At 37.6% G+C, this 12,785-nt stretch overlaps 1 protein-coding gene across 5 annotated transcripts in view; it reads left to right on the top strand.

Moving 5' to 3' along the window:
- The window catches only part of TMEM259 (transmembrane protein 259), a 52,819-nt gene that overhangs the window by 20,173 nt on the left and 19,861 nt on the right, over window positions 1-12,785 (top strand). For 4 of the 5 annotated variants that reach the window (XR_465844.3, XR_465845.3, XM_016432244.2 and 1 more), the window contains exons 2-3: window positions 458-724; window positions 4,225-4,402. Coding sequence is in view for 3 of the 5 variants with exons in the window: in XM_016432244.2 (XP_016287730.2) it covers window positions 458-724; window positions 4,225-4,402 (445 nt within the window). In the remaining 2 variants the exon portion in view is untranslated. The remainder of the gene's footprint in view (window positions 1-457; window positions 725-4,224; window positions 4,403-12,785) is intronic. The other variant, XM_007489384.3, reaches the window with a different exon arrangement.

Consider the following 12,785-nt stretch of genomic DNA (forward strand, 5'->3'; position numbering starts at 1 on the left):
AATAAGTCCCTCAGAATTGTCCTGGATCATTGCCTTGTTGCTAATAGAAAAGTTCATTACATTCAATTGTACCACAGTGTATCTGTCTCTGTATAAGGTTCTACCGGTTCTGTTTCTTTTACTCAGCATCCATTCCTGGAGGTCAGTCCAGTTCTCATGGAATTCCTCCAGTTCATTATTCTTTTTAGCACAATAGTGTTCCACCACCAACAGTTACCACAATTTGTTCAACCATTCCCCAATCAAAGGGAATCCCCTTATTTTCCAATTTTTTTCCACCACAAAGAGGTGGTGGCTATAAATATTTTTGTACAAGTTTTTTTTCCTTATTATCTCTTTGGGATATAAACCCAGCAGTGGTATGACTGGATCAAAGGGTAGGCAGTCTTTTAACACCCTTTGGGTATATATGAACTGAATTGATTTTTATTTTCTTCTTGTTTCCTCGTGTTTTTAGGCACTCTTTGTGCTTTTCATCCTGGCCTACATCCACATTGCCTTCTCCCGAACACCTATTAATTGCTTGGAGCATGTGAGAGACAAGTGGCCCAGAGATGGTATCCTTCGAGTAGAAATTCAACATAACTCCAGCCGAGCTCCGATCTTCCTCCAGTTTTGTGATGCAGAGAGCTTCCCAGGCATGGTAATAGAGACTGAAGAGGAAGAAGAGGAGGAGGAAGACGATGAAATGACAGTAGAAATGTTTGAGAATAGCTCAGTCAAGGTAAGCTATACCAGGGTGGCATGCTAGATGACTCTAAATGGCAACTGAGGTTTGTTTTGTTTTGTTTCCCAGAAAAAAAAACATATTAAACCTTTTAAGTACTAGCAAACATTGATTAAGCAACTGTGTCAGGCACTATGCTGCACACTGAGAATACAAAGAAAAGCAAAAGATGGGGCATGTTCCTTCCCAAAGAGTTTATAGTCTGAATGGGGGAAAACAACATGCAAATGACTATGGACAAAGAAGATGTAAACAGGAGATGATCAGCAGAAGAAAGGCACTAGTATTAAGGAGGATCAAGAAAGGCTTATTGCAGGAAGTTATTTTAGCTGGGGCTTGAAGGAAGCCAGGAGGTATAGATAAGCATTGAGAGCATTCTACGGATGAAAGTGTTATAGGTGAAAAATAGCTGTTATAGCTAATAAATATTTGTTATAGCCAAGCTGTTATGGATAAATATTATTGGTGCAGGTCGATGAAGTTGCAGAGAGCTGCTTGGTAAATCAAGTGTCCTTATTTATTTGGAGGAGAGTTAGGGACAGGAAATAGGAGGTAGGAAAAAGGAAATTATATCTATTAATCCTTAAAAACCGAAATCCTGTACTAAAATTTATAAAGAACCCTACTTCTGTCTTTCTTCGCAGGATCTCCTTGCCCACAAAGCAGGCCTATTCTGTCCTATGCTGCCTAACTGATAATAACTTCACTATCTAGATTAACTAACTAATCAATGAACATTAAATTGATAATGAACTCCTTAAAGTAATATCTAAAATCAAATTGTTAAAAGTAACTGTCAGATTCTCTTCATAGAGAATACTGACGTAGTTCTTCCCTCTCCAAAGTCAGAAGAGGCAAGCCCCTATGACAGCTTCTTCTCCTTCAAGAAACTGAGGAGAAAAGCTCTCAGTAAATCAAGAGCACTTGGCAACAAGCAACTTGGAAAATTATTATCGCCCTGGACTCTACTGTGTGTCAATTTCAAGTACACACATGGACTCTTAGCATTTAAAGCTAGACTAGACCTAGTCCAATTCCCTTGTTTTCAGGTGGGAAACCTGAATGTAAAAGAAGGAAAATTACTGAACTAAAGTTATATTTCTAGTGAAATAATATCTGAGTCAATCATCAAACATTCTCTGCTGTTGATCTGTAGGTTGGGCCTTGTTATCTTGTATAGGCTGGAAATGCAGCAGCCACTCAGTTTAATCTTACTACTGACTTGTGCAGAAGCTTTAACCTGCAACTCAATTTTGCCAACCTGGGCTGGCCCCTCCTCAGACAGCCTGGTGGCCCTTCACTCCTAGTAGTGTGGGATTTATTGCAGACACCTGATTGACTTTAGTCCTACTGAGGCTGAGAGTCAGCCAACACTTCATGTAGAAGGTAGTTTTTGAATTTTGTCTTTAAAAGGAGAGAAGAACTCAGAGGTGACAGTAATGAGGGAGTGCATGCCAGGAATGGGGGACCCACAGTGCAAAGGTACAGCATTGACTTTGAACTCTGCTCTAGTTCTTTCCATGGCACTAGGTATGCATCCAGTTGAATGTTAACTCTTGAGAGAAGTAACTTTTTAAGGCCAAATACTTTTCAGAAGAGAATTTCATGATTCGTAGTCTTCTTGAATGGTAGCACATCAGTTTAACAATTAGGAAGTGCCTGTTTTATCACCCTCATTTTGTAGAAGAGGAAACTGAATTGAGACTTGCTCTTTGTCTTGCAAAATAAATGACCAGGCCAGGACTCAGTCTTAGATTTTCTGGGTTCCAAGTTTAATGTTCTTTCTCCCAGACTGATCATCTGGCCATCTGGATGGGGTGGGAATCACTGTTTTCAAATATCTGAATGTCATATGGAAGCAAAATTTTACTTTCCTCTGCTGGCCTCCATGTGGAGAACTAAGGTCAGTGAGTAGAGGCTGTAGAAAAGCTGTATTAGGAATCATTATAAGTTGTAGCCCTTCTGAATGATCCTCAGTTTTCCAGGGGATTAGATAGATCTCTTGCTGAACTCTTCTAGAAAAATACTTGCTCCTCTGTTAAGGATTCTGGTAAAAAGGTTATATAATCCCTGCTTTACCCTAAGTATAACCAGGCCTAGGTCAGCCCAGAGAAGGATAAATTTAGGTAGGTCACATTGCTATCTTAGAACTTCACAAAATGGGGAAAACCATAAAAGAATTCAGGCAAAACCTTTTTTAACTTCCTCTAGATTTTTTGTTTTCTTTTAAACCAGTAACCCTGCTTCCTGAGAAAATGAAAACATTTTCCCCTGAAACTTTACTTCTCACCCCTTTTCCAGGGCATAATTTACAAGTAGTTTGATATAGAAAAAGAGTTCTGGACATAGTATATTTGAGTTTGGGGTCTGCTACTTTCCAGTTGTATAGCTATGCAAATTATTTAAGTCCTATACAAATTATATAAGCAATTCTTACTGCTCTTTTGCCTTAGAACTGATACTTAGTATTAATTATAAAACAAAAGGAAAGGGTTTAAAATAAATCTTTTTTCTTAATAAAGAAAAATAATTAAATGAAAGAGGTAACCCAAATGATTTAGAAGAACCATAAGAAACTTTATAGGAAACTGAGGCTGAGAGAAAGGGAGGGACTTGTTAATATAGGGTCAAACAGCAAATTTGGTAGTGAAAGTCAATTCACTCTCTAAAATTTTTTGAGTTGCTGGAGGCTTAAAACTAGCCTTCCCATGAAAAAGTAGGAAACCCATTGTATTTAAATTCCTATATTTTGGGGGATTGACTTGGTTATACAGTATTTAAATCTGTTAAACTTTTGGAGTTTAGTATTGCCTGGTCAGTGTTGTACCTGGAACCATAGTACTCTATATATAGCCCACTCCCCATATGGTTGGGTTGGTGCTTGGATTTAATTAGTATCTTTCTCTAAGATATTGTATTTGTGTATAAGAGAGAATTAGAGAACAACACCATGCTTGCACATATTCCTGTTCATAATGACAAACAATTTTAGCTGTTCAGTTTTTCGTCTTGGGGTTAGGTCATTGAAAATTATTGGTGCATAAAGTGTTCATTTTTGCTGCCAGCTCAACATCCTGGCAGATGGCTCAGTCCAGTAAAGAATTTAGTTAGTTGTTCAGTATGCTTGGATCCTCAGGAAGTAGTTATCCCTGAGAAGAATAGGACTTCTCTTGGTCCTGAGATAGGACTAAGTTTTTTGGCCACTTTATGCAAACAGTTGTCTACATTTTTTGGCATAGTGATTTAGATTACAGTTAAGAAAAACTCTAGAATTGGCCTAGTTTGGAGTCTTGATGTTATCACTTTGTGAGCATAGGCCATTTCTTTTCTCAGAGCCTAAGTGTCCTCAACTCTAAGGTGGACCACATTCTTCCCAGTATTGTGTCACCAAGAACATTTTGTACTAAATGCTAAACTAAAAATGCTATAGATATTAGCTGTTCAATATTCACTTTCAAGTTTTTGCTAACTCTCTTGATTCCATTTTTCTTAAATAGTTTGAGCTGGACATTGAACCAAAGGTGTTCCTGAAGCCTTCCCGGGTGAGCAACCCTGAATCATTGAGTGAGATGGCCAAGAACCAAAGCCAGGATATTTCCTTCACTGAGGCGACGACTAAAGGTATGCAGCCTCTGATCGAGACTGTGTCGGAATTTGAGATGCTAGCCAGAGCAGGTAAAGATAACTTCTTTTGGTACCCTGTTCTTTCCCTCTCCACCAACTTTCCCCTCTTCCTTCTCACTTAAACTTTTCATTTGTTTATTTTTCATTCATTCCCCTGACATTTTCTGAGTCAAGTCAGCATATGGATGATAAGCCTCAAGAGTAAATGAAGTAGGATTGACCAGTCATGGGACTATCTTTCTGGGCATCTGTTTGGGGAGAGAAGTTATGGGGCCCTTTGAGTGCAATTTAATGTAATTTCTTTCATCAGAGTTGTCCTCTAGCCTTGGTTTAAGCTAAACAACAGAGATTTAGGGTCCAAGTCTTTAGAGATTAGCATGGTGTAGTGGAAGGGACCTTGGAGTCATTCTAATTACAATTGACAAAGGTTTTCGAATTGGAAGGGTGTAATCCTATGTATTTTATGCATTTAAAGGCATCATTCTCAAAAGGGGTCCTTGGACCTCACAAGACTGCCAGGAAGGAACCATGATGTGATAAAAGTGAAGAACCCTTGCTTTAGTTGAGAAATTGCCTTGTAAGATAACCCAATACATCTCTGTAAGGCTCCAGTTGTTAGGAGGCTTTTGCCATTCTGCTTGTTCTTGGAATTCACTACTCAGTGCAGTTAGAGATTACATTAGCTTTTTTAGAACCTGTAGCCCACTAATCTTCCTTCCTCTCAGACCTTTTTGAGAAAAGTTTTCTTAACATGGTTTCCTCATTTTGGATTTTTTTTTTAAAATATAAAGTGCAAGACTTTATATTTATCCTTCACCAGTGGTGCTCTATACCAAATTATTTAAATCTTTCCTTTTTTTCAGTATTCCACATATTCATTATTTCTTACTATACAACAATATTCCATCACATTTATATACCATAGCTTTTTCAGCCATTCTCTGATTAGTGGGCACCCATTTTGTTTAAATTGTTTCCTACTATAGAGTTCCGCTATGACTGTTTTAGTATATATTGGACCATTGTTTTTCTGTCTTAACTTCTGTGGGGTATATGTCCAACAATGGGATAGCTTGTTTAAAGGACTAGAGAGGTTAGTCATGTTTCATACATAATTCTAAATTGCTGTCCAGAATGGTTAGAGAAGTTTAAACCTCTTCCAACAGTGTATGGGTGTGCCTACCTTACCACAGCTCCTCCAAAATTGGTTGTTCCCTTTTTTTGTTGGGGAAGGAGGCACATCTTTGTTAATTTGCAGGATTTCTGCATGATATTTCACTTTCTATTAGTGCTTTTAAAGTGATCATTTATAGTTTGCAATTCTTCTCTTGGAAATTGTCTTTTGACCATTTACTATTAAGGAATGACTCTTGGTATCAATAATTTGTTAATGTTAAATATTATTAAATATGCAAATATTTAATATTTCCTATATATCTTGGATATCAAACTTTTATCAGTGATATTTGATACAAATATTTATGTCTCTTCTATTCATTGGTTTCATTAATATACAAAAGCTTTTTAATTTTGTATAATTTAAATTATCTATTTTGTCTTTTTATTTCTTTTATATTACATTAATGATTCTTCTATTTAGAGTACAGATTAAGACTATTTTTTTAGGACACAGACAATGTGAGAATTTGTTTTGCTCAATTATACATCTTTGTAACCGGTTTTTTTTTGTTTTTATTGGTTTTCTCAATTGAAGAAAGGGAAAGTTGAGCAAGGGAAAGGATGCAGATCCCAAAATAAAATCTAATTAGAGAAGGGGGGGTGGGGGATTTTCTTGCTAACCATAATTGTTAAAGGCACTTTCATTTTCTTTTTTTTTTCCGAATGTGACCTATTATACTCAGGTTGTCCGTCTTTTTTTAAGCTTATTTTGATGTATACTGTAAGCTATTGATTTAATCAAATTACTTCTTTTCATTTTCCCAGCAGTCTTCCCCTGGTAATTTATATTCTTGTGTTTATTAGACAGTAAGTGAGTTACTGTTCTCAATTGTAACTTTTTATTACTTTAGTCTGTTCAGTAGATATATTTTTTAAAAATCAGAACCAAATAGTTCTGATTACTGTTTTATAATATTAATTTGAGATTTAGTAAATGCTATACCCCTTTAATTTGTACTTTTTTCCCTCCATGGTTTCCCTTGAAATTCTAGACTTTTTGTTCCTCCAAATGAAGTTCATCATTATTTTGTAAAGTATCTCTTTTAACACTGCAATAAAGAATTAAAAGGGAAGCAACAAATTTTGGGAGAAATTTTACAGCAGGTATCTCTGACATAGACCTCATTTATCAGACATATAGAAAACGGAATCAAATTTATAAGAATACAAAGCATTTCCCAATTGAAAAAATGATCAAAGAATATGAACAGGCAGTTCTTAGATAAAGAAGTTCAAACTATCTATAGTCATATAGAAAAACACTTCAAATTACTTTTATTTGATTAGAGAAATGCAAATTAAAACAACTCTTAGCTACCACCTCTCACCTATCAGATTGGCCATGACCAAAAAGAAAAGTAATAAATGTTGGAGGGGATATGGGAAAATTGAGACACTAATACACTGTTGGTGGAACTGTGGACTGATGCAACTATTCTGGAGAGCAATTTAGAACCACACCCAAAAGGCTATAAAACTTATTATTCATACCCTTTGACCCAGCAATACCACTACTGGGTTTGTAACCCAAAGAGATCAGAGATATGGGGAAAGGACCTTCTTGTGCAAAAACTATTTTTAACTGTTCTTTTTGTAGTGGCAAAGAATTGGAAATTTGAGGGGTTGTCTTATCACTTGCAGAATGGATGAACAAGTTGTAGTATATGGTTGTAATGGTATTGTACCATAAGGCATGACAAACAGGGGTAAGTTCAGAAAAACTTGGAAAGGCTTATATGAGTTGATACAAAGTGAAGTGAACAGAACCAGGAGAATAATATACAGTAACAGAAATAGTATATGATGATTAGATGTGAAGGGCTAAACTATTATTAGCAAAGTAACTTCCCAAGATATCCACAAAGGATCCAAACAAAATGCTATCCACAACCAAAGAAGAAACTATTGGAGTCCAATTGCAGAGCAAAGCAGGCCATCTTCCACTTTTATTTCCTTCGTGACTTTTTTTAACGTATATATGTCATCACCAGGTTAGCCACAGCATGAGCAATATGGAAATATGTATTGCACAAAAGTGTTATAACCTGTATCAGACTATTTACTCTCTCAGGAAGAGAAAATCTGAATCCTAAAATGTCAGAAAACAATTGATAAAAATTGTTTCTACGTGTAATTGGGAAGAAAATGAGATCACTGTACACACACACACACACACACACACACACACACACACACACACACACACCCGGTGTGTGTGTGAGATCTCATTTTATTTATATATGTATATGTATGTGTGTGTATATATATATGGGTAGGGTGGTGGCAAGGCCTAGCACTGCATCTCTAAAAGTTTTGTCATCACTCTAACTAGAGCAATAACACCACATACATGAATAAGCAAAATACAAAGAGAAGTAAAGGGCAAGTACAAACAACTGGGCAAATCAGGGAAGACTTCCCAGAGAAAATAGTTTCTGAACCAAACATTGAAGGGGGAATGAGGATTTTGAAAGGCAAAGGTAAGGAAGGTGATAATGATGCAGGGAGATGATGAAATGCCAAATTTGTGGTGGTTGTTTAGTCATTTCAGACTTTTCCATTTGGGGTGTTTTGGGTTTTTTTGGCAAAGATACAGGAGTGGTTTTCCATTTCCTTTTCCAGCTCATTCTACAGATAAGGAAACTAAGGCTAACAGTGAAATGACTTCCCGCCTATAGTCACACAGCTAGGAAGTATCAGATTTGAACTGATGAAGATAAATCTTCCTGCCTCTAAGCCCAGCAATCTATCTACTTCACCACTTAGATTCCCAACCGAGTTTCATGAACAACTAATGGCCCAATTTGGCCAGAACCTAGAGTTTATGAAGGGGACAGAATATAAAATGAGGCTGAAGAAATGGGCCACAAAGAGTTATTGGACCAGAGGACTCCTGAGGAAACATGTTCTTTGTTCCAGAGAGAGAGGATAGACTCAGAGTACAAACCAGAGCCTGTTTTCATTCCTTTTTTTTTCCCTTTTGGTGAGGTGGGGCATGACTAATATGGGAATTTGTTTTACTTGATTATGCATACTTGTTGTGAGTTTGGGCTTTGATCTCCTTGCTTTCCCACTAGGTCATGGGAGAGAGAATTCAAAACTGAAAATAAAATGAATGAAATTTTAAAAAAGCCATCAGGGCCTGAATTAGTGTAGTGGCTATGGAGTGGAGAGAAGAGGACAGACATGAAATATAATTTTGAGGTAGAATTGACAAAACTTGAGGTTCCGTTTCACATCAACACTAACAGAAAAGCTAGTTAGATTCATTATCAGAGGCCCTGCATTCCAATCATGGTTACTGAGTGACTTCTAAGCAATTACTTAAAAGTTTCTGTGCCTCAATTTCCTTATCTATAAAATATAGGACTTAGACTAGACCTATAAAGTCCCTTCAAAACCCGAAGCTATATTCTTATGAGTCTTTAACCATAGCATTTGAACGGGAAGAGATTTCAAAGAGCAACTTGTCAGAATCCACAAGATGGGGGACCAGAAGGTAATGCCTACTGCTGAAATTAATCAGAGTAGTGATCACTCAAACTTGTAACTTGGAGGGTCATAAACTCTCTCCCTTATAGAACTGTACAACAAACATTAAGTGCTTTTTGTGTTGAGAGTTGCCTGCTAGCAGTAGGATACACTTGTAATTCTAATACTTACTGTTACCTCAGTGCACCTAGAATCTACCACCAGAGGGCTGAGGGAGAAAGTTCGTGATCACAAAGGATTGGCTCACTCACCACTTTTTCTGGTCATACATATGCAGAATGATGCTTTATGCTGTTTCATGCAAAAGTTATTGTTGCTAATATGCAGCCTGGTGTAGTGGACAGAGCAGGTGGGCTCTGCTGTCTGAAACTCTTGAGTGTTAATTCACTTCTGATATTTCCCTATGGGCAAGGCACTTAACCCCAAAAGGACCTTGGTTTTTTCATTTGTAAAAGGAGAGGGTTGGCCTGGTTGACCTCTGAAATTCCTTCTGCCTCTATGATTTCTTTCTATTGCCCTTTACATCAGCAGTTAGATTTTTTCTGAGATTGTAGTTCATACTCATGTAGCATTACTAAGCTACTATTGGTAACAAAAAGAAAGTTTTTGAAGTTTAGAGTCACTTGACATCATTGAAGGAATTTCAGTTTCCCAAATGTAATCAAGCCTTGTATTCAAATTTAGGCCCAGATTTTATAGGTTTATGTAACAGATCTGAAGGAGATATTAAGACCATTTTCCAGCTCCCTTCTTTTTCAGAGCAGGAAACAAATTGTCCAGAGTACCTTGGCCATGGTCTCACACAGGGAGAACAAGAAGAAATAAATGGCTGAGATTGAAATTCAGAGCCTTTGGCTTAAAATTCAAAGCTGTCTTTCACATCACTCTGCTGCTTCTTTTCATTATCCTTTTCTCATTAAGCCTAACACTCCTTAGAGTGTAGCATTAAGAATCTCATTCCTAGATGGCAGTGACTATTTTACATAGTATTTTATACATAAGCCCTTAATATGTGAGTGAATGAATGAATGTCAAAAACTTTGGGTATACTTGGTATAGGAGAGTTGCAATTATACTGCTGAGATAGAGCACAGAAGAGAATTGTGAGGAATGATTACAGCACATGCTGAACATGACAGATCTTGGCCTTTACCAGTGTCAAGGACAGGCCTCAGATGTGGTCAGCAGTTATCTTGGTCCAGGCTTAGGGCAAGTAGATTTTTGTATGTTATTTTTAAAGAATTTTGTGATCTGGTCTGAACTGTGGAAAAGGAAAGAGGATTCTGATTTCTACAAACTATTACCACCACTTCAACGTTGGACATTTGTCTTTCTTTTTATACTGACCTTACTACACGTCTCTTTTATGCACTGATCTATATTACAATTATTTGTATGTTGTATATCCTCTTTGAGAGCAGATACTGCCCTTATTAGGGAAGGCTGGATTGGTAGTCAGGAGACCTTGGTTTGAATTCTTGGCCTCAGTGCTTGTGGGTCATGTGATCTTGGGCAAACACTCTAGCTGGTCTGAACTTCAGTTTCTTTATCTGTAAAATCAGATTGATAATCCTTGCATTGCCTAAGACTGACCTTATGTTGAAAGGGAATCAGATCAGTTTAGGGAGATCCATTTGTTTGAATACCTGGCAGCCTTTTCAGTGCTTTTCTAGCTATTCATTAGATTTTTCATTGTAAATGGAGAAATGTATTTAAGCTCTGCTTCTTTAAAAATGAATTAAGGGAGACTTCCTGGTAAACATGGCAGCAGAGTAGATGGTAGACTCTTCCTCTCCTCATTGCCTACTGATATATACTACCTCAAAAGGCAAAAAAAAAAATCATATGAACAAAGGGACTACACAGTAGGGCGAAGCATTGAAGGTAAGTGGGATTTGGGCAATTCCACACTATAAGGGGGTGAAATAGCTTCCACCAAAACATCAGCTAATCAACCCTCCCCCACCCCACCCCCACCCAGAGCCAGTTCACTAGAATCAGTGAGCAAGCGAGGGGCACCTCTAGGTCCTTGGCAGTTGATTAAGACCACCAAAGACCTACCCCTGAGAGCAGCTAGACTTGAGACCCCAGCAAGCTGAAGAGTGCAGACCTTCAGCTCACGTGGAGATAGCACAGAGAAGGGCAGCAAACATTAGAAACTTCAGAGACTCTAGAGGTGGCCTAAGGCAAAAACCGTGCTCCTTAGCTCCATACACAGAGCCACACTCAGACTTCTGACTGGAAAAGGAAGGAAAAACCAGCATAGTGATGGCAAACAATGCTCAGGAAAAACAACTTCCCAACACCAAGAAGAACAAGACGAAGGCAATCATCCTGGATAATTTTTATGGAGGAAAAACCCAGACTACAGAGGAAATAGCAGAAGCGGATATACAAATAAATGCATCCAAACCTTCTTTCCCCCCTCCCCGCCATGGAAATTGGCCACAAGCTCTTGAAGAATTTAAATCAGAGCTTATGAAAAAGATGGAAGAATTTTGGCAAGAAAAGTGGGAAACAGTTCAAAAATAAAATAACAGTTTAAAGGACAAGAACTCCCAATTGGAGACCAAAATTCTGGAAGCCATGAAAAGGACAGGATAGACCAAACCAAAAAGGAAAATCAAAATAGTATAGCAGAAAACCAGTCTTTAAAGACCAGAATTAGGCAATTGGAAGCCAGTAATCTCATAAAACAAGAATTAATAAAGCAAAGTCAAAAGACTGACAAAAAGGAAGAAAACATAAAATATCTCACTGACAAGATGATAGACCATGAAAACCAGTCTCAGAGAGAAAATTTGAGAATCATGGGTCTACCTAAAAACAGAAATAAACAGAAATCTTGACATCATACTATAAGAAATTATCCAAGAAAACTGCCCTGATGTTCTTGAACAAGAGGGCAAAATAGACTTTGAAAGAGTTCATAGAATATCCTATTCACTAAATCTTCAAAAGACAACCCCCAGGGGGTCACCTGGGTAGCTCAATGGAGTGAGAGCCAGGCCTAGAGAAAGGAGGTCCTAGGTTCAAATCTGTCCTCAGACACTTCCCAGCTGTGTGACCCTGGGCAAGCCACTTCACCCCCATTGCCCAGCCCTTACCAGTATTGATTCCAAGACTGAAGGTAAGGGTTTAAAAAAATAAAAAAGACAACCCCCAGTAATGTAATTGCTAAAAATGAATTAAGACTGTTTGTGTTAGGATTGTGGACATAGGTCCTAGGAGCATGGACTTTACTGAATTGGGAGAGAAGAGTCTTTTAATCTCATGCCTTTGTTTTCTTATTTTCCCCTCATGTCTATTTTCCAAATAATTTTATTTGCCTTATATTGACTAGTTATTCTTTTTCCCTTTTTCCTATCCCAAAGCATACCTCCCTGCTTCAGGTATGTTGGAAAAGTAGGAATAAATGAGCTCTTGTGAAAAACAAATGTCCCTGCTAGATAGGGCTGATATTTACATATCAGACTACTTTCAGAGAGGCCAGTTCAAAGACACAGTGTCTTTTATATGTTAATAGAAAGAGCCAGAAATCAGGCTTTGGTCTTAGCTAAGCTTCTGGCTCTGGGTGACTTCTAAGCAAGTTCCTTTCCCACTTTAGGCTTCTAATGATGGCTAACATTTAAAGTTTTATTGCTCACTCTTGGGTTTATTGGTTTAGTTTTTGTTTTTTTTTAATACCACAGAACAGTCTTAACACCCTGCAAATCTTCTACCTCTGCCAAGAGAATGGATTGTATTCCATAACATACCTTTT

The sequence above is a fragment of the Monodelphis domestica genome, chromosome 3 (genome assembly GCF_027887165.1).
Source record: "Monodelphis domestica isolate mMonDom1 chromosome 3, mMonDom1.pri, whole genome shotgun sequence".
In the NCBI taxonomy this organism is placed as follows: domain Eukaryota; kingdom Metazoa; phylum Chordata; class Mammalia; order Didelphimorphia; family Didelphidae; genus Monodelphis; species Monodelphis domestica.